Source organism: Gavia stellata, chromosome 10 (assembly GCF_030936135.1).
Source record: "Gavia stellata isolate bGavSte3 chromosome 10, bGavSte3.hap2, whole genome shotgun sequence".
NCBI lineage: Eukaryota > Metazoa > Chordata > Aves > Gaviiformes > Gaviidae > Gavia > Gavia stellata.
In genome coordinates this window covers 34,267,885-34,293,344 of record NC_082603.1, presented here as the reverse complement: position 1 = coordinate 34,293,344, position 25,460 = coordinate 34,267,885, and the positions used below count along the sequence as shown (strand labels likewise).

General features: G+C 41.2%; 1 protein-coding gene across 1 annotated transcript in view; it reads left to right on the top strand.

The window, feature by feature from the left end:
* Positions 1–24,635, top strand: part of JAK1 (Janus kinase 1) — a 29,115-nt gene extending 4,480 nt beyond the window's left edge. The window contains exons 3-23 of the mRNA XM_009814040.2: positions 3,813–3,966; positions 5,919–6,082; positions 6,664–7,006; positions 8,522–8,695; positions 9,472–9,629; positions 10,347–10,470; positions 12,027–12,213; positions 14,184–14,290; positions 15,552–15,698; positions 16,479–16,566; positions 17,117–17,244; positions 17,636–17,771; positions 18,205–18,356; positions 18,982–19,132; positions 19,880–19,974; positions 20,163–20,355; positions 20,979–21,103; positions 21,870–22,042; positions 22,500–22,617; positions 22,985–23,095; positions 23,495–24,635. Coding sequence (XP_009812342.2) covers positions 3,813–3,966; positions 5,919–6,082; positions 6,664–7,006; positions 8,522–8,695; positions 9,472–9,629; positions 10,347–10,470; positions 12,027–12,213; positions 14,184–14,290; positions 15,552–15,698; positions 16,479–16,566; positions 17,117–17,244; positions 17,636–17,771; positions 18,205–18,356; positions 18,982–19,132; positions 19,880–19,974; positions 20,163–20,355; positions 20,979–21,103; positions 21,870–22,042; positions 22,500–22,617; positions 22,985–23,095; positions 23,495–23,596 — 3,130 coding nt within the window. The 3' untranslated portion in view covers positions 23,597–24,635. The remainder of the gene's footprint in view (positions 1–3,812; positions 3,967–5,918; positions 6,083–6,663; positions 7,007–8,521; positions 8,696–9,471; positions 9,630–10,346; positions 10,471–12,026; positions 12,214–14,183; positions 14,291–15,551; positions 15,699–16,478; positions 16,567–17,116; positions 17,245–17,635; positions 17,772–18,204; positions 18,357–18,981; positions 19,133–19,879; positions 19,975–20,162; positions 20,356–20,978; positions 21,104–21,869; positions 22,043–22,499; positions 22,618–22,984; positions 23,096–23,494) is intronic.
* Positions 24,636–25,460: the final 825 nt, after the last annotated feature.

Below are 25,460 nucleotides of genomic sequence, written 5' to 3'. Positions count from 1 at the left end.
GGAACACCACCTTCTTCAAAACTGCTTGAATAGCTCCTTCTTTGGCTGTTCGTAACTATTCAGTTTTAGGTATATGGGCAAAATTAATCTATGTTGAACTTTATTTTCTGGAAATTTTTCTGTTCTACCATTTTGTAGAAGGAAGCTATGGAAAATGCCCTGCTTTCTATATTTAAAAGTTCTGGTGGGTTTTTTTTAAGCTTTGGAGTTGGGATTTGAAGTTTGGCAGGGACATCTCTTTTGTCAGATGTACTTCATGAATGAAAATTGGCAAACCTTGGGCCAATAATATGTATTTAAAAGAACTTCATATTCATTTAAGAAGAGATTATATGAGTTTAGATGCTAAAATCTGATGATCCCTATCTCCCTAAGAATACTGTAGTGTATTGGTGAAGTGATAGTTTCCTTTCTTTCATTTCTGATCTATTGTGTGTCTTGGCTTGGACATCTGAACTGAGAGCAGGGCTGAGCACTGAAAAACTATGAGCAATACAGGATTGTGAAACTGTTCTCTAAATGAGTATTGTTTATTCTGAGCTCTGCAAGAGGCAGAATTCTTCTTGAAAAAGGAAAATGGTCTGGGCTTATTTAATAGTGCAGTGTATTAGACTGTAGATAATCATTCAGAGACTAAATTATTTTTATGTGGACAACCTTATTTATGAAATTTCATTACATTGATAGGTTTGATTTAGTCATGTCCTATTAAAATTATATATATAGAACAAAGGTATGTGACTGAGTAGTTTCAAACACTTTTAGATGTTTGATTTTTCTTCCACTGCTGAAAGCTTTAGGTTTGGTTTCTGATCATGTGGACTTCCTGTCCTCCTCCTCCTCCCCATCAAACCTGTGCTAGCTAGGATACTTTTGGTAATATTTTTAAAGGACTTGCTCTTTGCTAGAAACTTTGTAACTAGCCCTATATTTCTTTCACTTGCCTCAAGTTTTAAAAGAAACAACAGTCTAGAACATAAGAAACCACAAAATTTTGTAATATCCTGGGCTAATTAGCACACCAGCTGATGCAGGAGGAGTTTAACTGTTCCATAGCTGGACTGTGTTTAAGCCAGAGGTAGCAGTGTTTGTTGGTGTGGAGAAGGGACCCAATACACATAATTCTGGAAACTCTGGGAAGAAGGACTATCAGAGCCGCTGTAGGTGAAAGAGAACAGCATTTCCACCACTCCTTGGCCAGATGGAACAGGTGAAGTGCAAAACTGCTCCTTCCCGGGGGTGACCTGCTCAGGCTGACTCCCAGAATCCACCCCCGTGGGCTCTCACCCATGCCGTAAGTGCCTGCCCTCTAAAGGAGGGGTAGGTCATGCTCCTGAAACTCAAGAGCGTGCAGTCTCCTTTCCAGCTCATTTGCAGGACTTCTGAATTGGAAAGCTTGTGCTCCCATTCCTGTTTGTGAAAGTGGGATAGTAATAATGTCTCCCCCTTACCACAAGTCCATCGGTCTCTTCAGGGCATGGACTTTCCTTCTTTATTTATGATTCCTCAAACAATGGGGCTCTAATTTTTATTGTAACTAATAAGTAGTGTCTTAATCAGTGCAGTTTAATTGGGGACAGGAGCAAATTCTCATCTCAGTTACAAACAATACACAATAGTTTCCCCATAATTATTTTCAGGAAGTACCAAAAGAATTGGAGTTATTAATTATCACTTATCTTATAAAGGAGCATACGGAAACAAAGTAATTTCCTGGAGGCAGAAGGATTTGCTTTCCTTTGCTTTTTATGCTTCAACCAAAGGAGTTCTGCAGTATCTTACATTACTTGTCAGGAGTTTTTGGCATAGTTGTGTGTTGGTGTTCCTACTCATGCTGTAGATACATGCTTTTGGGGGACTTAAAAAGACTTACCAAAAAGAATAGATGGTCAGAAACACAGTACAGAAAGTCTCACCTCTTAAAGAGTAATTTGATACATAATTCATCACTTGAATTGTCAACTTACTGCGCAGATAACACGTGTGATTAAAACACAGGTGCTGAACTAGAAGTACTAATTTTGTTTTGTTCTTCAAGATCCTGACTCTGCACTGAGGCTGCTACACACCAACCTCAACCACTGCAGAACTGGGGCTTAATCCATGAACTCCCATTCTGGTCGGAGACAAATCGCAAAGATATAGTCACATATTTTAAAACACACACGTTTGCATGCAGGTTGTCCTGCACCATAATGTTCGTAAGCATTTGCCAGCTGACTTACTGCCTGCTTGCTGTCTTCCTGTCTTCCAGGACATGTCTCTTGCAATTTTTATTGCGTTATATTTGAAATGAAACTGCTTGGGCAACACAGTGATTTGTTATTTAAACACTTTTGTTATATGTAATCTCAAAATGTGTTTGTAGATTATAAGGTAGTTTATCTATTCAGCTTTTTCTTTCAGTACAGAAAATGTGTATTTCCAATTCAGGAGTTGGATATACCCATCACATGCCTCAGCATTTTCTACCTACAACCTTAGGTTTTTTCCACTCACTTTTTCTTTACTACTTCTTTTACATGCAGTGTCTATTCCCACTCACATTCATTTGTCTCTTTCTTGTGTAAAGCTGTTTGATGTCATTTTGATCACAAAAAGTGTTATGATTTTGTTGATCAGATATCTAGGTAGACATTAGAAGCTTAGCTGTCGAGATGTCATGGTAACATAAAACAAATTATGTGACATGGTGCTCGCTGTCCATCAGAAATGTCCGATTTCACACCTCCCTTAGTATTAATGCAGTAATACATATATACACACACAATGTGGTAATTCTGCATTGTTTGCTCTTGCTAGAGCTGAATGCTCCTCTGGAGTTAGATTGACTTACTCTTATAGAAATCCTTCTACTTAGCAGTTGGGTAAATCTGCTCTGCTGAAACCTTTTAATTGTAGGTAGTTCATGATCATGTGCAAGGCGTGAACCTTTGCAAAAGGTACATTGATTCAAACCAGATTTAACTGAACTTTACTTGATTTAAAATGTTACTAGAACCCAGATAGACACAAATTTCTGGGATAATTTAGGCAAATATTTCTCAGAAGGTGCTAACAGGCTTGAACTCCAAAATTCCATTTACTTTCAGCAGATGCCAAATCTTTTAGCAGGTTTTCAATTAAATAACCTTGGGTACAGACACAAGTAAAAAGCTTGTTTGCAGTATACAGAGGATATTGGCTGTGTCCCTTTAAAACCAGATGATTTGAATTAGTGTCTTTTTCACCATCTCCATCCAAAACCAAAGGGAAGCAGAAATTCCAGGGAGTGAGGCATAGCACTGCTTCCCGCTCCGACCGTGGGGAAGGTACTCAGGGCAGTTCTGCCCTGTGCATTGCTTTGGTGCCTAGAGAGGAGGAGGACTGAAGTCTTGTTAGCTCTTTAGATGAGCCATTTTATCTTGAAATCCAAATGCCAACCATTGCACGGTAGAAGCATCACACTCTCTTACGCTGCTCAGGCAACATCAGAGGTGATGGGAAAAGTAATTGTCACCTGAATGGCGGCTTCTTGTTTGGTGGACTGTGCAGGGAGGGATGTGACAGGCCGTCAGGCATGGTACTGTGAGTTAAGGGTGAGATACTGTTGAGTGGAAACGCTGAAGACCTTTGACTAATACACCATTTTCCCCCAGTTCCTCAGGCCAGGCATGTGGCTTCAGCAGTGGACCACTGTTGCAACCTCAGGGCAGAAGAGAGATGCATTTTGACTTGTAACTGGTTTTCTTTTAAAAGTTTAAATTATGTCTCTAATGTAACTGGAGGATTTCCCCAAGAGTATTCAAAGTTTATTCCTCTTTTCTTGCAAGGTACTACTTTACAAACTGGCACGGGACTAGTGAAAACGAACCCTCAGTGTGGAGGCATTCGCCAAGGAAGGCAAAGAACTCTTATGAGAAGAAGCTGGCGCCGGAAGGAACCCCGATACTTGATGCAAACTCATTAGAATACATCTTTGCACAGGTAAGAGGTTGCTCGCAAGTCTCTCTGCCATTGTAGTCACACAAAAACTATTTGATCCAGTAGAAGCTGCTTTAAAAACCTATTTTCGAACTTTTAAAGTACATGTAACCTTACCCGTTAGAAAACACCTGAAGTGTTTTCTTCACACTTCTGCGTGGTGGAAAGAATTTGCTACACGAAGAACAATCTACCTGTATGCAGAACATGTAAAGAAACTGCCTATCTCACAGTCCAAAAAGGGCTATATTTTTATAGCGTACTTTCTTTTAATATTAAATATTTTTGGATATAAATGCTGTCACCTTTTCTTCTGCGAAACATTTGCACATAATGACTTTGACACCTATATTCCTATAGATGAACAGTAGCAGTATTAAAATTGACAACATGGTGTCCTTTTAATGAGCCTTTTTTACTGTGTGGTGTTAAAACATTGACTGATAACACCACCGTCACACAGCCTGCTTACATGCAGTTTTTCTTTCCTTCTGTCGTGCCTCCCCAGTTGTTGATGGTACATGCAGCATGCTGGATGTGGCAAGTAGGCAGGGTCCCTATGTGAGAAAGCTTGTGCTCTTGTACAAAAAAGTTTTATATACACACAAATGATTTTGCAAATGAGAAACTGTCTGGTTTCGCCAAAGAAATGGGAAGATTGAAGTTGATGAAGGCTGGTGAAATGAGCAAATTAAATGCACTGGAGGAAAACATGTTTACTGTTAATTCTGAGTATAATTACTGCAGAATTTTCAGATTTTGAAATATGGTTGTGTCCTTCAGAAAAAGAGATAGCATAAAGCTGCCTCAGTGAATACTTGTTGTTTTGTTGTGAAACCACAATAAAAGAAAATACCAAGTTAGCCACAGCTATGTGTGCATTTTAATGGTACCACTTCCATTCTAAAGTAATAAAAGAAGCAAATACTTTTTTCTGTGTAATCAAACTAACTTACACCTTGTTTTGTATGAAGATTCCTGCGTACCTGTATGCAACTTTGCAAAATCACTGTTTGAAAACATGATGCAAAACTGTTTTTTGTCTTTTTTTTTTTTTGTTCCTTTTTTGAGTGCCAGCAAAAAGAATGAAAAGACCTTTTAAGCTGCGGAATGAGTAGGGGCCCTAGTGAGTATAGTAAGACAATATTGCATTAAGCAGAATTTTACTTTTAGGTAATAACATTAAAAAAAAAAGCCAAACAGAAAAACCCTAATGCTAGTATAAAGCAACAGAAATATCTGTGTTCTTTGGTAAGCAAATATTTTTGAGACTGTCCCAGAGCAAGGCAGCTGCCACAGAGTTTGCAATCTTGGCTCTGAGATGTGGCTTAGAGACTGAGTTCATGGAGTTTGTAGAGAAGCCAGGTGATGCAGGGCAGAGATAAAGCAGAGACAAAAAGTATTTATTGTGTACCAGAAAAAAAAATCTTGATGGTGCTAGAAGGGGACAGGGGTGGTGCTTTCTTTAGTTAATTACAAAGAAAGCAAATTTTTGGTGGGCTAATGTCTAACAGAAGGGGACAGGGGTTTTGGAAGTGTCTGAGCAGTGCAGGTGTTCTGCCTGGTTGTGTACACATGTTCTTGGTGAAAGCCACAGCGCTGTTGACTGTATGTGGGATGGATGTGCTGTGACGATTTACGGGGTGATTCCACCTGTTCCACAAACAGTCATTTTGAAAGACTTCTCTCAGGTTTGTGTTTCTTCTCAAACAGGCAGGTTTTGTGGGGTGTCTAGTGCTTGCCTGTATTTCTGTTTCACTGGTCTAAGAGAAGACTGCATCTATGGCACAGCTCTTCCTTCCCTTCTTCTCCCACCCTTTCCTGTCTTGGCTTTCAGTTTTGGGTGACTCTTCTTGCTTGAGGAGAGCCTGTGATCTCGTGACGTATTGGTTGCTCATAGATAAACTATGACAAATACCAAATCTGGTAGCTTGCTTTTTTTGCTTCCTACTAAGGGTCAGTATGACTTAGTGAAAGGCCTGGCACCAATCCGGGATCCTAAAAATGATCAAGAGGTTCACGAAATTGAAAATGAATGTCTGGGGATGGCTGTCCTTGCAATCTCTCACTATGCCATCAAGAAAATGGTGAAGCTTCCGGAGCTTCCTAAAGATATCAGGTAAGTTGGGATAACTTCTTTGTACTGTTGGGTCTGCTGCGCTTCTCTTCCAGAAGGGATTTTAAGCATTTTACCTTCCAGGGTCTGACTGAACAGGAGTAACAAGCTCCAACACTACTATTGCTAAGTGGCTCTTTGTAATCTTGTCAATAGGGGTATGTATTAGAAAACCTGATTTTTTTCTCAAATGGAGAGTATTTGAAATCTATGCAGCCAGTGCACCCAGCGTAGTGATGTGTTGGGTGTAGTGATGTGTTGTTGCTGTAAATTCAGGGTTCTGGGTTAGTAGGTTCAGAAAGGGCATTGTTGTTAAGTGGCAACCTAATGAGAAAACTGTTAGAATAAATGATGTTACTGATCTGAATGGGCTGTATCCATCTGACTAAAAAAACTTTCAGATAAGGTTATTATTTGAATTCCTTAGGCTATCAATGCTGTAAACCACTGCTACAGTACCAGCTGCCCAGTGGTTTACTGCATCTTGTTCTCTGTAATTTTGAAAGTAAGGCAGTTGCACATTTTAGAGAGCTAAACGTTTAGGAGACAACAGTATTAACTCATACCATTGTTTTTCTTTCTAGTTATAAGCATTATATTCCCGAAACTTTGAACAAGACTATCAGACAGAGGAATTTCTTAACCAGGATTCGGATAAATAATGTTTTCAAGCATTTCCTTAAAGAGTTTAACAACAAAACCATTTGTGACGGTAGCGTGTCTCCACGTGATCTGAAAGTTAAATACTTATCAACAATGGAGACCTTGACTAAACATTATGGAGCAGAAATTTTTGAGACTTCGTTTTTGCTGATATCATCTGAGAATGAAATAAATAGATTTAACTGTGGAGACAATGAGATCCTCCCACTATATGAAGTCATCGTAACAGGAAACAATGGAATTCAGTGGAGGCTCAAGCCAAATGTAAGTATCCCTTGATAAATGGGAATTAGAGGATTGCTTTTGGGGGCATAACAACCGTTAAAAAATGGTCATGATCTTCAGACTTGGCAGATCAGCTTTTTATTGAAAGGACTTCTTTTATGGGATGACAGGATTATGCAGGTTGGAACGGACCTCAGGAGGTCTGTAGTCCAACCCCGCCCTGTTCAGGCTTAGCTTTGAGATCAGACCAAGTTGCTCAGGGCTTTATCCATTCTGGTCTTGAAAACCGCCCAACCTGTGTAGGCAACCTGTTCACCAGGAAAATTCACTGGGAAAATTAAAGACTGTACTATATCTGCCAAACCAGACACAAGTCTTGAAAGATTAATGTCTGTGGAGGCCCTTATGGTTTGGTGCTCTGACTTGATATCAAAGTCTGTTAATGCTTTTTCTGTACATGGCACCCCAGGTGCCGTGTTTGCTCATACTCATAGACTTTTCATGAATAAATTAAACTATAGTGACAATAAAGCTAAGCTTTCTTACGTCAGTGGTATTTTATATGTTGTTACTTGTTTCCGTGCTGCTAATTGAGGTCACTTTGCTTAACCTCTTCTGTACTTTGTGCAAATAAACATGCTCTAGGTTTGAAGGGGTTATGGCATATTCTACAGTTTTTCTCCACGTATAATACTTGAACAAATAGGCCTCTTTTTGCTTGCCTCAGTTCCTCACAGTGATGAGAACCCTGCTGATAGCTATCTTCTGTAGCATAGAAAGTAATTGTGATTCACTCCATTTAGATGTAACCTAACTATCTCTATCTCTGATGGAGAATTTTTGTTTTAAATGATAATATTAATGGGGGGGAGGGAAGGAAGAACTGATACTTGAGCAGAAACTCTTGCAAGACGTGCAGCCTGTTTCTTGTAAGGATCCTGTTTCTGCTGATTTATAGATTATATTTATTTAAATGCCTAAACCAAAGACTTTCGTCTCAGTGAGAACCTTTCTGTGACTAGCAGGAAGCTTTGCTCAGCCTGAACATTTATCTTTTTTAAATAAGTAGTTACTTGTAATTTTCAATAACTTTGATTTGATGTTCAGCTTCATTGTGGTCTGCGTGCAGAATGTCATCTGCTGTCGGCAGTTCAGGCATGCCATGTGAGAAGAATTTGGCTCTTGCTTTTGGGCTGAGCTCTGAGAGAGTATTTCAAGTACATAATTTAGAAATTTCAGTAGAACCCTTTCAGCCTGTACTGCTACTAAAATTATTCCTAGCATACCAAGAGAGAGGTGAGTTGCCTAGCTGAAGACTGCTTGCTTTCACCCTCGTGAAGACTGTCTCATGGACAATTCTTGATAGAAGTATATCCTTGCAATACAGATAAACTAAACGTGTAAATGAATTGATAATTTGGTGCAAAAAGCATTCAAGAATTAAATAGCTGTGGAAGATTAATTTTCCATGAATTTTTGTTTTAGAGTAAAAACACTGTGCTAAAAAAAAAGTATGTTTTTATTAGTGTACTTTTATCCAAAATACATTTGCAGTCTGCACAGACGGAGAAAGAGAAGAAGAAAAAATCTGATGGCAAAACCAAAAAGGATGAAGAAAAACACAAAATTCGAGACTTATGGAACAATTTTTCCTATTTTCCTGAAATCACCCACATAGTCATCAAGGAGTCTACAGTTAGCATTAACAAGCAGGATAACAAAAGAATGGTAAGACCCAAACCTTGGATAGGTTTCCCTCCTGTGGGAAGCTATAGTGACAGTGTTGTTGGGCAATAGGTGACAACCTGCTTGAGGAACATTGTCTAATGGGAGTCTTAAATAACAGTTAAATATGCTGTCCTCAACACTGTACAAATGCAGAAGTGCTAGTTAGAAGAGCAGCAAGTTGGTGAGCACAGTTATTTCTCTACGCTTGTTACTGCATACCAGCAGTGCCTGGTGGCCTCCTTGATATGCTTATTAGCCCATGGCCTTCCTCTGTACAGGTTGGATAGCCAAAAGCAGTGTCAAGAAAGAGGAGCTCAGCAAGGATGGCAGAGGGAGAGAAGATGAATGCAGAGAGGACCTGGGAGGGAGGGAGAGGAGGGTCGGTGTATAGATACCCAGTTCTTGCTGTGGGCTGCCAGCTGTTAGGATTTGGAAAGGGGCTGCCAGAGTGCCCTTGGCTTCAAATCCAACACGACTGCCCCAGTCCTGAATTTCTGGCGTTTCACCAAGGCTGGCACAAGAGTTTGCCTTACAGATCTCATGTACCATTACAGCAGAACATAAGCCACGCTGGAGAAAGGAAGTTTCTAGCCAGTAGTGAATGGGGAGGATAGAGAATAATCAGTGTTGGCTCCCTAAATGTATATGGTTTTCTGCCCTAGGTTTCTGCACAATTTTTTAGCCACTCCGTGCAAAAATTGCTGGATATTAAAACACTCCTGAAATGTTTTAACAGAACTCTAAGAATTCTTGACTAAAATATCTTTTTGTTGTAGGAATTAAAACTGTCCTCACATGATGAGGCCCTGTCGTTTGCGTCGTTGATAGACGGGTACTTCAGACTTACAGCAGATGCCCACCATTACCTCTGCACAGATGTGGCTCCTCCACTGATTGAGCACAACATAAAAAATGGATGCCATGGACCCATTTGGTGAGTAAAACGTTTGATTTCCATTTTCCCACTTGAATAATTAGTCCTGTAGTACTGCTGCGTATTGAATCCATTGAGGAAATCTGATATTTAGAAGGTTGTTAACAAAAGGATGTAGAACGACTTATTTTTTTCTAATGATTATATGGAAAAAATATCACTGTGTCTCTCCACATCAACTTATTTATAAAACCAGTGTTTCCTCACTATAGGAGTATTTTGAGGCCTGCTTCATTAACAGCTAATAAAGATCATTGTCAGCTGAACAGATGGGAATATTTTAGGTAGACAAAGTTGAACTGTGTCTACGCTGATCCTGGGAGTCCTTGGATGGAGGCACAAAGCCTTTGTTTTTATTAAATAGCTAAAGCAATTATTTTCCCTTCTGCCCACTTTTTTGGCTTTTCCTTTTGTGATTGAAGATGCAATATGTAGAAAACTGAGAGCTTACGTGTGCACTGTGTTGGATGTGGAATTTCCCTATTAAGCACGCTAAGAGTTTAATAAAAATTCCCTTGCTCTTTTGCAGCTAAATGTGAGCGTGTGTAATACACACAGTTAAATAATGTTTTAATAATAATATAAATATTTCTAAGTTGCTGTTACATATTTTTGTTGCAAATATAGGATTACTCTCCTGTGTATTTACTAATAATAGATTTTGGATGCCCACTGCTCATTTGTTGGTTTTCCTCATTTGTACATTGACTCTTTCAGCACGGAGTACGCCATCAACAAACTGCGACAGGAAGGGAACGAAGCGGGAATGTATGTGTTGAGATGGAGCTGCACGAACTTTAACCACATTCTCATGACAGTGACTTGTTTTGAAGGCTCAGAGGTATGTCAGGTGTGGCATTCCCAGCAGAAATCTGATAATGAGCTAAAGACTAGCAGCTCCCTGTAGTCCATGTTGATATATTTGTGTTCTTTAAGGCAGACACTCTTATCTTTGTTCGATAGCTGATGCAGCACAGGGTAGATACTTGTACTCGTAGCTTCATTTTTCCCTGGACTCCTGTGCTACCTCTACAAATATGCTCTATTTACAAATATGATTCATTATATCCAGAACATTTCTGTTCATAGCAATAAAACTGTGCATGAACATGATTGAAATTAAGCTTTTTAAACTCCTATGGAGTGAGAGTGACATACAGAACTTGTCACTGCAACTTACCTAATGTTTCTTGAGCATGGATTTAATTATATGAACGTATTTCTACTGACACACTGTAAAAGAATAGTGCATGAGGACAGTTGCCTTTATGTGTAGAGCACCACAGAAGGGGACATATGTTCCACCAGCTAACTGTGTGTATTTTGTGAATGACAAGTGATAAGTAAAAGCTCATGAGGTGGGGTAAGTGAGAGAACCAGTTAGAAGTAGAAAAGAAGAGTGCAGCAACTGCACAGAAGTTTGAATTTTACCGACCTCGTTGGAAGTCTGCAGCTGAATTGCTGGTTTTGGGAAGATACTTAAAGTGTTCACACAAGAACAGTAGTAGCATAAAAGCATATAAACTGTTTTCCTTCTCTTGGAAAAAAAAATTAATAGAATCAATGATGAGGTCAAAAGGGACATTGGAAACAAGAAACAACAAAATGGTGGAAAAAAACCCTCTTGAAAATAATACTAATCTCTTAGCATTGATATTTGGTTCATCTTCCATAGACATTTGCAAAAAAACTCTATGATCAACACTGTCTTCTAGTAGACTGGGCAACTGAGGCATTGAAACAAGAAATGAATTTGGTCTTGGAAATCATTCAACCTCATTGGGAGGCTTAGAGAGGAAAGAGAGAGGTGACGCAAAGCTGTAGAGATGAGGAAGCAGGAGTAGAGGGTAGACCTTGAAAGGGCATGGGCTTGAGACAGATAAGTTAAAAAGTTCAGTCATTCTTCCCCTATTCCTCTGAAGGAAACTGGAAGGTTTGAACCAACAACCTGAAATCTTGTTTCACTTGTTGAACAATCTGGATTGTGAAAGGGAGTTTTGCTATTTTTAACTTGAGATTTTGAAACCATGGTCCAGATTCTGCAATTCTTGACCAAGTGAAGAGAAAATTCCTTCTGAAGAGTTGGGGCTTCTGCATATTCTCAGGCTTTGCAGAACACAGAAGCTGTAATTGGACTCGTTAGATGATTGCATCTTTATGGTGTTCTTCTTCCACCCTGTTATTACGAGCCTTCCCGGGACTGAAGGTTATAGGAATTTTAGGGCCTTTTTCTACTTTGTTGGAGTTAGATTAGAGGACCCTAGCTTAGGAGCAAGTGATTAACTGGTCCTACATGTAATTTCACAGGTTTTTGGGGAGCTTTTATGGCTTTACATTCTTTTGCTTTGATGATTGGTATTTTGCTTTCCTTTTTTCCCCTCTCCCCCCTAATACCAGATGATAAATAATTCAATCCAGTACAAGAACTTCCAGATTGAAGTGAAAAAAGGCGGGTACTTCCTACATGGTTCGAACAAGTCTTTCTCATCCTTAAAAGAGCTGATGGACCACCTGAAAGGACAAATACTTCGGACAGACAACATAAGCTTTACACTGAAGAGGTGCTGCCAGCCAAAACCAAGAGGTAGTCTGTCCTTTAAGAGAAGCAACGAACTTTATTGTTGAAGAGAAACAAACTCCAGAAATAGGAGGCATTCTTAGTGTCTTTGGTTTGTTCTGTATTCTTGTGTGAAGCTCTTTTTGTCACTTAAAAAACGATATATAAAGTTTTTTCCTTCTCTGTGGAGGAGGAGTCTTGCCAAAAAGCAAAAGCACGCACTGTGAACAAGGTTTAAGGGTTTCCTTTCAATGTTACAAGCTCAGCAAGGGATGCGCAGGGGCTGGTGCTTCTCATGAGCCTTGTTTGTGTGAACTTTTCAAATGACAGCGAGAAAAGTTCTGGTTTCCCTTTTTTGCACCTAAACAGCTGGCCCTGCAGTATCGACGGCAGAGGTGGAACTCTAGATTTGTTTAAAAAGAAAATGCCGCAGCTGACTCAGAGTCATGGGCTGAAATGCTGCGGCGAAGCGGGGACCATATAAGGCTCTTCCTTTGCTCCACCAGGTCACGTATGCCAGGCAGCGCCACCATACATCACGTTGCGTTCCTCTAGCAATGGAGGGTTGCAGCCTGCAGTGGTTGTGTGGCAACCTTTGGTTTGAAGCTTGTTGTGCTCTCAGTATGAGCTGTTGTTCACTCTGTTAGTCTTCACGAAGCAGCAGGGAAGGCTTGGTCCACAACTGTTAGCAAGCAGAACAGCCTTGCAGTCAGTAGAGCCATCTGTGAGGTCACATTTTAGAGGGCTGCGACAATCGTGCATTTGTTAAACTGTTAATGCCAACACTTACTAAAATCGTTTGCTATAAACTACAAGTGTCTTGCAGCTGAATTTTGTATGAAAGAGGAAACACAGTGGCGTGATTGTGTTGATCAGATAACGGTTTCCTGTTAGAATAAGGGGAATAACGGAGCTACATTAATTACCTGCTAGTTCTGATGGTTTTAGAGGAGAGTACTCTGTAGATAGACACTGAGCTTATCAGCACTTTGAAGAACATTGGTAATTGTCTGGAGCATGGAGAGATTAAACATTTTGACATTTTGATTACATTTTGACATCTGTATTTGGAATAAAATAAAACAGGTCAAGGCATTGACTGCCCACTTCAGCTTTTCATTGGCTTTAGTTACAGTGGGATCCAGTGCATTATCTGTGCTCTTCCCTGGTTTTTTTCTTCTTTTTTTTCCCCTTCTTTTTGAATCTATTTAATTGTTTATTCACAAAGAAGTTTAGAAATAAAGCAGTTTTTCCAGTGTGTGCTTCATTACTGATTGTTTTCAGAGTGCTAGATTATGGTTTAGCCCTGATGCACGTGTTCTGCTCCCAGTAATGGGAAGGCCACATGCACGCAGACATCTAAAACCATCGTATCATAATAAATAATGCCTGCTGTCAAACACAGGAAGGCAAAATTCACGTGCAGGACTTTTGGATCTAACTATGCCTCTCCCTGACCAGAAGCAGCGGGGAGGAAGCACAGGGCTTTTGAGCCTTTTCCTTCTGTTCATTTCCCATTCCCCAGTTTAATTCTAGTGCTAGAACGCAATAAATTTTCAAGGAGGTAAAGAGAGGAAATGAGACTCCAGCTACCCCTTACCCATCCGCACACTGGAGAGGAGAGGTACCTGTTGGCAGGAGGGAGTGTGTGTTATTTTACTTAACGTACAGCAGAGGTGTTGCCTCTTCCAGTCCTGGGTATTCCTCTGTGCAGTGAACACTATCAGTTTCTTAATATCAGCCCCAATATGGTTAATATTAAGATTGTATATATAATATAAAAGATGTAGCTCCTCTTTAGTGAGCTCTCTGTTGAATGACAGAGCACAAATTACTTGAGCAGAAGCTGAGTCAAAGTTTCTTCTTTTCTACCTCCTCCTCATTCATTTGGGGATTTACCTTGCAGTGAGCATATACAATAAAGTTACTGATTGAGAAAGGTGAATGCAGTTATCTCGGAAAAGTCTTAAAGAATATTTTCTTTCCGTGCCTTCCAGAAATCTCTAACTTGCTAGTTGCAACCAAGAAGGCGCAGGAATGGCAGCCCGTTTATCACCTAGGGCAGCTGAGTTTCCATCGAATCCTCAAGGAAGAAATCATGCAGGTAAGTAGCTGCTGATTTGTGTTTCTCTCTTATAATCAAAGTAGTGTGGCAGCCCACTGTACCCGGTCAAGTAATATAAAATCACCCCATTCTGGCTGGTTCTTCCACTCTCATTTCTCCTCATCAAAACTCCACTTGAAACTTTATTTGTATTAAAACTTCTTATTGCAGAATCTAAATGTTTCTATGTCCTTGTATGGAAAAAGAAGAGGAGCTTGGAAATAATGCCTTTCACCAGAAATCAAACTGATATTTTCTAGTGTCTGTGGAAGGAGGTGCTTCGAAGGTCATTCTTACAAAATCATGAATGTCTTAAGAGCTGCTTTTCCTAGCCTGTTTGTTGCTAAATGTGGCTGTATCTTTTAAAGCCTGACATACCAGAGAAACAGGCAGCTTGAGGTTTAAGTTAGTATCCTACAGTTAAAAAAGGGTGAAATATTCAAAAGCTCTGAAGAGTCTTACCATTGAAAATTTCGTGTTCCAAACTGACTTAGCAACAAAATTTTCCCGTATTTTTCTGACAGTTCTTTGCAATTTGTGATGAAGAATACACTTCAAAAACCACACAGTGGCTTGACTGCACAAATCGCATTTAATGTTTCTAAAAGACCTGAGCTCTTAAATCGTGCAGTTAGCTTCTTCAGTTAAATAAAAAGTTTGGTTTTGTTTTGGTTTTTTTTTTTTTTTTTTTTTTTTTTTAAATTGCATCACTGACCAGGGAGGACAGATACAGATTATGTTACTTGTTTTTTGATAGGTATATTTACAGTCAGCGTGCAGGCTTCCTGCAAAAATACCCCAAGGCGGAATCCTCTGTTATTTAGGAGGAAATTGCTTTCCCAAACAAAGTGTTCCACTGAAATATTACTTCCTCTCACTTTTGGAAACACATTAAAGATTGCTTCAATAGCAGCTTATTGTAAATAAGAGGCCAGTTATTTATTCGTTTGGTGTTTAGTCTAATAACATTAATCGGACTGAACCTGTTTGATGTTAAGGGAGATCTAATAGCTCTTTAATATCAAATGAGTTTACAGTGGTGAGCATGGTCAGAGAGACCACTAAAGTGAAGAATGACACGCTGTCATTTGGTTTCTCGCTGTAATAATTTTAAGTCTCTATGTGGCTAGATCAAGTGGAGGGCTAAGTCCACTCTCCACTTGGAGAAGCAGAATAGAGTACAGATTCAAGTATTTGTGTAAATCTACACTTGTTTGCTTCTTGTCCTGGTTTGAAAAATACATGGTGTGTTATGTCTTAGGGCGAACATCTTGGAAGAGGGACGAAAACACAGATTTACTCAGGGATTCTCAACTACAAAGATGACGAGAATGAAGGATATCAAAATGAAAAAGAGATTAAAGTCCTCCTCAAAGTCTTGGACCCCAGCCACAGAGACATTTCTTTGGCAAGTTTTTTTCCTTTTTGTCTGTTGTAGAACAAACACCGGGTCCCACAATATTGGACATGGTTAACTGTGAAAAGCCTTTAAAAAAAGGGGTTGTCTATATAGTAAGGGAATGGGAAAACGCTGAAGGTATATCTCACTGTTTTAGGCAGTCATATCCATCACTGACCAGCATTTTTGAGATGCTCAGTAAGCTGATCTCATTAGACAGGTAGCAGCATCAGGTCTGGCTGGAGCACGCGAGTGCTCGCTTCCAGCATGCACACACACAGACCGTAAGTGCAAGGAAAACAGAGCCAGACCTTGCTGTGGTATGAAATGCACCATTATACCCATACCCACGGTCTTGCAGCTGTGTCAGTTGAAAGCCGTGGAGTTCAGTGAGGGTACTGCTGCCTACCAGAAACTACCTCTGCCTTGTGCGCTGGGCTGTGAGTCTGTCACCGGTTGCCATCGACGTGGCCACAGGCAACTTGCCTGATCTGCGTTTTGCTTAATCATCTAGGAAGAGAGGCTAATGTGTCACACAGGGGATGCAAGAGTGCAGGGGAGAGAGCGTTGGTTGCTTACATGACCTAGTGAACAACAACCTGTCTCTGACAGCCTTCCATTGCCCTGTTCCTACAGTGGGATGGCACATCCCTGCCATTGTTGACCCTTTATGTTACTGGAAAACACAGTTATCTTTTGCAAATGTTTTTGTTATTGCTCTGTATTTGTTAAACCCTTGGAGGACTGCCACAATGACCAGCAGTTTAACGGCTAACCTCTTTCTAACAGGCGTTCTTTGAAACGGCAAGCATGATGAGGCAGGTGTCTCACAAGCATATTGTCCTCCTCCATGGAGTCTGCGTCCGTGATCTAGAAAGTGAGTTCACTGAACATCTCTCTAGGCAGCACGCTTAAGCAGCGGTCTTGGTAGGGACAGGGCAGCCATTCAGTTCAGTGCTGGCACGGGGGGGAGATGGGGTTAGCAGCTGCTGCCTCTTCATTTTTCAATGCAGACAGAAGTGGAATTGGAACAGCAAGGCAGCTGCAAAGTCCTTTCTGTTAATAAGTTTCCTCTTCCAGTGCTGCCCTTGAGTGCCTAACAGGATGATTCCGTGAGGTCGGAATGCCAGAGTGACAGGGGCAGTGTCAATTCAAACCAGCCTTCTGGCAGAAGTTATTTCCCTGGGAAGGCTCTGCCCTGTCTTTTGAAATCCTTTGGTCCAGGTTTACTGTTCATTTACTCCATAAAGCCATTCTTCTCAGCCTTTTCGTTTGGACTCTCAGCACTGAAGTAAATTTTGAGGAAGGTGATGTAAAGACGTATTATAACCAGCTTGCTCGGGGCGGGGGGAAGATGGTAACAGGCTTATTAGATTACTCCAGACACTGGTTATTGCAATACTGACTTTATGCACCTGACTTTGTAGATATCATGGTTGAAGAGTTTGTTGAATTTGGGCCTCTGGATCTGTTCATGCATCGGAAGAGTGAAGTTCTGACAACTCCTTGGAAATTCAAAGTTGCCAAGCAACTTGCAAGTGCGCTAAGCTACTTGGTAAGAAGGCATCTTGATGAAAGCGTTGTCTATAGCTGCTGCAATCTAACGCTGCAGAGGTTTCACGTGCATTAGTAATGAATGAATTTCCTTTCTCAGGCAGTGGGACTGTGCAATGAGCAATTATGCTTTTTGTGAAAAAGGAATCTAATGTTGGTCTTTTTTCCAAAATGCATCAGCTCTACAAATACAAATGCTTAAGTGTGAACAGTATGTTTCCCTGCTCCTGCTTTTCCCTGTTTTTCTCTAGGATAATTTCTTCCAAACTGTATTTTTGGATTTCAGCTTGGAGTATTTTACAGTGATCCCCTATGCTATAGGTATGTTAGAGCACTTGCAGAGCGCTGCTAGCTCACTGGACTCACTATATTCTTTTCCTCCCTTACTGTAGGAGGATAAGGATTTGGTGCATGGAAATGTGTGTACTAAAAACATCCTACTGGCAAGAGAGGGAATTGACACTGAATATGGTCCTTTCATAAAGCTGAGCGACCCAGGAATACCAATAACTGTGCTGTCCAGACAAGGTATGGTACAGGAATCAGATTCCTCTCTTCAGTGTGGAAGGGGAAAGGAAATTAATACCACCTAGAACTGGCTCTAGAATAGAAGTAATCAGCTTCCATGAACCTAAAAACTACATGGAAGTGAAGGAGTGCTGCTGACGGTGGCTGCTTGTTGTATTAATTTCTCTTAAAAAGTCATGTTAAGTCTAGTGAGATAGTATAGAAGGAATCCTAGTTTCTGGACGGCTCAAGGCACGAGCTTGTAAAAGCCACAGAAACATCCTTCTGAGAACAGGGATTTGAGAATCAAGATTTCCCTGAAACTGGACAAACACTGCAGCTTTAGTTTATTTTAGTTAAGCAGCTGTTAGACAAGAATAATTAAGTTAGAAGGCTGGTTTTTTAGTCCTTTGAGATTAACTCCAGAATACTTTGATTCTGTGTTTTATCTAAGAATGTGTTGAGCGAATCCCCTGGATTGCACCTGAATGTGTTGAAGACTCCAAAAATTTAAGCGTTGCAGCAGATAAGTGGAGTTTTGGTACAACGCTGTGGGAAATCTGCTATAATGGAGAAATACCACTGAAAGACAAGACGTTAGCAGAGGTAAAACTATGTTGCGTAAACTTTACCTTGACTTCTCAGATACATCCTCTTTGGCACTTCAGTTTCCGTTGAGTTGCTGCTCGTCTGAAGGAAATGACTGAGTACTGGAGTCACTGCCCGAGTTGTTTTAACAGCAGGTAGCTGAAAGGAACTCGCTGCCCTGGCTGCAGTCTGCTTCCTGCATGTGGCAGACGGCTGGGGTAGTTCTGCAGAGCTTAGAAAGAGCGTAAGCTCACCCTCATCCCATCTGCCCCAAAGCCGGTATGATCTCGGGGGTTGTGAAGAGTGGCCAGGATTGTGTTGTTTCCTCAGCAAGCATTTCCACTCGGCTGTTTGTCCCGGTGCATAAGTAAACCTGGCAGAAAAATAACTTATGAAAGGTGTAATCTCCAGCACGTTTTAGAAAATTCATGTGTTAGAAGTGGTTGCTCCAAACTACAACAGATTCAGCACAATAATAATTCTCTACTGGTAGGAGATGGTTTAGAATTACTGCTGAAAAGGAGGATTTCCTTGGCAAAGTGAAGTCGTTAAGGATCTAACAGTCACATCTGCTGGGGTAGAACATGGGTTTATTAAATTAAAAGCTAGAATTCATGCAGGAATTTCCATTTGCGCCTTACAGAAGGAGAGGTTCTACGAGGGGCATTTTGTGTTGGCAACGCCATCGTGCAAGGAGCTAGCTGACCTGATGAAACAGTGCATGAACTACGACCCCCATCAGAGACCCTTCTTCAGAGCAATCATGAGGGACATCAACAAACTGGAGGAACAAAGTAAGGCCTGGTGTTGCTCATCAGCTGGAGGGAGGGGGGAGGAAGGCTACTTTATTTGGCTGAGTTGGGCACCTTACAGCAGCGTTCTTCCCTGCGTACGGTTGTATTGGCAGGAGCGCGTTGTCTCCCTCCAACAATGAAACTAACCCTTTCCCCAGCTGAGCGCAAATGGGATGCGAGTGTTTAATTCATACTGAACGTGGGGCTTAAGTTGTGTTGGTGTTGCTGCTGTTTCATTCAATGGTCCATACTTTATACAACAGCTTAAGTTAGTTTCAAGACAATCTTTGAGCTCCATGAGATTTCCGTAGGACTCTTGACCAAAGCAGAGCATTAACACAGATAGCTCTGGTTCCTCCTTCCTCTTATGTTGAAGTTACTACAGAACAACTAGCAGATGATCAATGAAGGGCAAAGCTTGACTACCCATACCTAGTAATAAATAATCATGGAAGCTGAATAACGACTGCAGGGTGGGAAGTATGTCGAGAGAAAACTGAATCAGAAGCTGGAGGGGGAGACCCAGTGGGCAACCCACAAAGTGTGGGAGGAAGATCAGCAAGTGATAGGCTGGCACACACAAATGGAAGGAATTCCCTGTCAAGAAGTAGGCAGGGTTTAAATAAGAAAAGTGACAGCAGGGAAAGACACGCTCTAACAGCGGCAGACTGGACGTGAGCAAGGAGTTTAGACCAAGATGTCCTTGCAGGAATCTGTCTGATCTGGGACTTTTTTTCCCACTCCCAGATCCCGATATCGTCTCGGAGAAGAAGCCCTTTACAGAGGTCGATCCCACACTCTTTGAGAAACGATTCTTGAAAAGAATCCGTGATTTGGGAGAGGTAAGAAGAATGTCAGATACAGAACACGGATAAGCGTGTGTGTGTGCGTGTGTGTATACAGCTGTCTGCGTGTGCTTTCTGTGTCACAACAGGAAGGTGTGTATCCTAAATGCCTAAAATAATGCATCAGTGACACTGTGGTTAGCGAGTGTTGTGTTAAATATTGCTTTCTTTTCTTTTACAATTAGGGCCACTTTGGCAAGGTTGAACTCTGCAGATACGACCCAGAAGGCGACAATACAGGGGAGCAAGTGGCAGTTAAATCTCTAAAGCCAGAGAGTGGAGGGAATCACATCGCTGATCTCAAGAAGGAAATAGAAATCTTGAGGAATCTTTATCATGAGAACATTGTCAAATACAAGGGGATTTGCACAGAAGATGGTAAATCTTCATGTAGAATATTAAAAGTATACACTAAAAGTATAAGGGTTTTTCTTTAAAAAAGAAACATTTTAAAAAGCAGAACAGTCTTAGTTCAATCTTACGAGTTTAGATCTCTTTCTTCATGGAAGAAGCAGCAATTTATTTCTGAAGTCCTCCTCCTGCCCATTTTTGTGCTTAGCTAACTTGGGTGTGAGCAATGTGGTTGCTATTCTCACCCAGTCCGTTAAAAAAATGAGCACTTGGGCAGGCTGGCGGTGGCTGTGTCCCAGGAGCGAGCTGACTGTTGCAGCTGAGTTGTAACCCTGTAAACCCAGAGGTCATTATTAGAAGCATACGTTATTATTCATATAAAAAAGCTTTACTGCCATATACTTTTTGCATTGTTCTAAGCCAGTATTTAAAAACTTTAAGACCTTTAAGTTCAGTAAGTGTCCTGTCTGGAAGAGATTCTCTCTGGATTAGTTCAGTGACTGATAATGGGAGTTAGCCCATGGCCTGGCCGTGGTCACACGGTATCGTTACAAACGCTACCAGCGCTGTGAGGTTGTACAAAAGTTGTTGGTGTTAATGACGTAAGAAGGGTCACACGCCTGCAAATTAAACATACGCTTGGTTTTTAGGAGGAAGTGGGATAAAGCTCATCATGGAATTTCTTCCTTCTGGGAGCCTAAAGGAGTATCTCCCCCGGAACAAGAACAAAATCAATCTCAAGCAACTTCTCAGATACGCGGTTCAGATCTGCAAGGTGAGCCTGGCACCAGAGCCTTCCTGCAACTCTTCTGTTTCATTAGTTTAATATTTCATTTAATAGAGTGAGGAGGGAGGGGAAGGGAGGCTTGCTTGATGAACAAACCCATTCTCCTTGCTTTGTCCCCAAGGACTGGAATCCTAAAGCAGTCTCTCCCGTGCTTCAGGTGCTACTGACACAAAGATCAGCAAGGGAATAATTACTGGGTTCCCTTTGCATAAAAGTTTACTATGGGAAGTTGTCCCAACTGCAGAATTTGAAGTACTGGGAGGGAGGAGAGCGTTTGGAAAGGGTGTGTTGGCAAGAGGGAAGGAGCAACGTGCGAGTCCAAAGCGAGGAAGAGATGCGAGTGCAGTCAGGGCACGTGAAGCAACGTGCTTTCTGCAAGAGACTCTGGCTTTGTGATTGTGGTGGACTGGGCGGTTAGAAGAAGCGTAGAGACAGACTACCAGTTTTAACGGCACACAAAGGAACTGCTGCTGTGGAGAGAAGGGTCTGAAGTGAAGACGGTGGCTGCTCAGCTGAAAATTAAAAAGCACAAAGCAGAAACAGCAGTCTCGACAGATGAGGAACCCAAAGGCTGAGTTTAAGGGGAGGGTGTCAGAAAAGAACCCTGGAAAGTGCCAAAAGATGGAGAACCTGTCACGGGAAACCTGGATAGAGTATTACTGCATGAGCACGGGAGTGTTTGAAGGGGAAGCTGGAGAAAAACAGTGATTAAAGTATTGGAGAAACGAGCATAAAAGGCTTTCTTCTCTCTCAGGGAATGGACTATCTGGGCTCCCGTCAGTACGTGCACCGGGACTTGGCAGCGAGAAACGTCCTTGTTGAAAGCGAGAACAGAGTGAAGATCGGAGACTTTGGTCTCACCAAAGCAATCGAGACCGATAAGGAGTACTACACGGTCAAAGATGACCTCGACAGCCCTGTGTTTTGGTAGTAACTTCTAACTCATTTTCTTTAACCAGACTGCAGCGGAATAACTTGTCTGCTCCTGTAGACTTAGGCTTTTAGGTGTCCTGAAGATCTTTCCTGTTTTGGTAAGAGGCCTAAACAAAGGTACAACATCAGAGCAAGGAAGAGGCACCTAGTAAGAGTGTATGTGTCTACTCCCGTGCCATTCATTTCTTCGTGTGCTTAATGATCCGTTTTCCCAGTTGATGTTTTTGGTCTCCTTTAGTTTCACGGCGACTTGCTGTGTAACCATTGTACCTTCCTTACTACTTCTGGGGCATCCCAAGCCCTGTGGGCACATGAATTTATGTGCAAGGACTCTACAAATGCAGAACGTGCCTCTTTAGTTCACTTACTTTAAATGCATATGGGTTGTGCATGTACGAGTAGATCTGGGCAGCTCTGAATAAAGTTTAACGCCATTGTGTTGTGTCCACAGGTATGCTCCCGAATGCTTGCTTCAGTGTAAGTTTTATATCGCCTCGGATGTCTGGTCGTTTGGGGTGACGCTGTATGAACTGCTTACCTACTGTGATTCGGAGTCCAGTCCCATGGCAGTAAGTGGCTGTGAAAGAAATTTGCTGCCTAAGCTGCTTAAATCAGATTTAAAAAAAAATTATTATTATTTTTGGCAACAAGAAGTGGAATGAAATCTCTTTTTATCTTAGGAAAACAACCCTCGTGGTTGTGTTTCACTAAAGACCCTGTACAGCTGTGGTGACTGTGTGTCCTGGTGAAGAAACTGTATTTATAAATGTTTCTATCTGTTTTCTACTGTGAGCATATGGTACATCATATCTGTACGATAAGCATCTACTGTTCATTTTCATTTTGAGATTCAAATGTCATCTTCAAGTCAAACTGAAACGGCCTGGGTTTGCGCAGAGTAAGAGGACGCGCAGCTGACTCCTGCTCTTTCCACAGGAGTTCTTGAAAATGATCGGCCCCACGCAGGGACAGATGACGGTAGCACGGCTGGTGCGTGTCTTGCAAGAAGAAAAGCGTTTGCCACGTCCACCCAGCTGCCCAGAGGAGGTAACGGATGCCCCTGCGCTTTGATAACGGTGCCCTTCCTTTGACGCTAAATTAGCAGCACAAGCGCCACCTGTTCATGGTTGAACAGGCCTGGCTACTCTCGGTAGGAGAGCCTTCAGGTTTGCTATTAGAAAGGCATTTCCAAGTTTTTTAAGCGTTATTTTAAAACGGTTTTTGACATCGCTGTTCCTGCCATTCCTCCCTTGGAGGAGCCGGGAGATGGCCAAACCCTGCCCTGGGGATGGGCTGTAGACCCACAGCCTCTGCTAGAGCCGCGAGCCCGGAGAAGGCAGTGTTCTTCATTTCATAGTAGCGAGAACCTGCTCCGTTACATTTACTGGCAAAACAAATGAAATGTTTCACGCATCCTTTAAAATTCTCTCTTTTTTTTGCTGTTAGGTGGACCAGCTGATGAGGAAGTGCTGGATATTCAAGCACGATGAACGGACAACCTTTCACAGTCTGATTCAAGGATTTGAAACAATTATGAGTAAAATGTAATTCATTTTTTTATATTGTCAGTACTTTAAATGTGTGTCAAAATATAAATGCCCAAGACCTTTTGTTTTTTTTTTAACTACTGTAATTTGTACTCTGACTGTGCTAATGTGTTTAAAGGATTCTTTTTCCAACAGTTTTCCTTTTTAATTTAGTCAACAGTTGGATCAAATGAATTAAAAGGTATGGCAGAAACAATAGCTTCAGCTCCTTTTGCCGCTGTTATTGCAAGGCAGTTTTATCTTGATCTGATTATGGTCTCGCCACAATTTGAACTACCCTGCTGAATGCGAACGGAAAGAGTGGAGTCGAAAAATGCTGCAGTTCTCGGTGTGGTCTGTGGCATCTAAAATAAATCTGCTGTGCACGCTTATTCCTTGAGTAACTGAACCAGCAGACTGACAGGGACTTGTTACAATAATTTAATAAGCTTTATGGGGTTTTGAGGAGGTTTGAAGAAAAGCTCTCCTTCATGTGCACTTAAATTGTAGTAGCAAATAAACAACTCTGGCATAAAAATCCAGAGAAGGCAAAATAATCAGCTCGTCCTAACCAATCTACAGTTCTGAGCTCTTACATACGTTTAAAAAGAATTGCTTGACTCTTGTGTTAAAAAAAAAAAACCAAACAAAAAGCATGGATTAGCATGTATTGAGAAGCCCAGTTTCTGGATTAATAGTTTTCCTTTTCCGAACTCAGCCCTCCCCTCCCACATTACATGTTTCCACCCGCTGAAGCTTCCACCATTGCTGTAGCTGTGCGACATGCACAGGCAAAGCTTTTCAGCTCATGCCACAAGTGAACTACAGAGTGGTGAAATGTGCACTGGAAATTAATTACACGCTTTGGGGATAGAAAAGAAAATGAATCCATGGATGGAATCTGGGGGAGCGCTCCCCTAACAAAGAGTAATTGTCTAAAGGCGAGGATGAGCACCTGGGGCTGTGTCCCCAGGAGAGAACACCTCTAGCACACAAAACAGTCTTTTTGCTACCAGTGGTGCCAGCCCAAGGGCACATGTCCTGCTCACTTTTTTTTTTGGGGGGGGGGCAATGATGTCTTTGGCCAGCTTAGTTCATTTTAGCAGTTCTGTAAGGCTGTTCCTTTGGCCTAGGATGATGACTCTTTAAATTGGCCTTTATTTAATTTGACTCACAGACTCAGACCATGCACTTGTGCAGAATTCAGTTAACCAAAGGGAAAGCCAGTGGGGCCAGACTGGGACCACGTACACTTTATTGTCAGGACCAGCTTTAGCATTTGAACGGTAAGAACGGCAAGCGAGGGCAGTGTACTCTTGTTCTGTAAACCTGTCAGGCTTCGATAAATGGTGGTTTAACTGGAAACCAAGTCCTAGGACATGGGCGATAATGTTTTCCCACCACACCTGGATTTTTGAAAATGCTCTGAGGAGATACTCAGTTCTGGCAATAACAGAAAGATGTCACTAAATACCTATGTATCTCATATATATATAAAATTGTAATTATGAGCTGCAAGGAGGTCAGATTTATTTTTACAGTATTACCTGTTTTTCTGTATGTCACTTATGAACTTGATTTAAATCCGTAAGCACTTTGTTACTCTTTATACAAATGAATCCAATAAAGATTTTTTTTTTTCTCCATGGGCATATCCTTTTTAATCATAAATTAAACAGAGAAAGATTTTAAAGTCTAACTTCCATAGGAATGGTGATGAAAATATGTCATCTTCAAAACCTCTTTTCCCTACGTTAAATGATTACTTTAAAGGTAGTCCAGAGATGTTTTCCTCCCACAGAAATCCACTTTAAATGTGAACCAACAATTTATTTTCATTGAAAAGCGTAACAAGTTGAGAAAGTTGCATATACAAACAGTGGGAA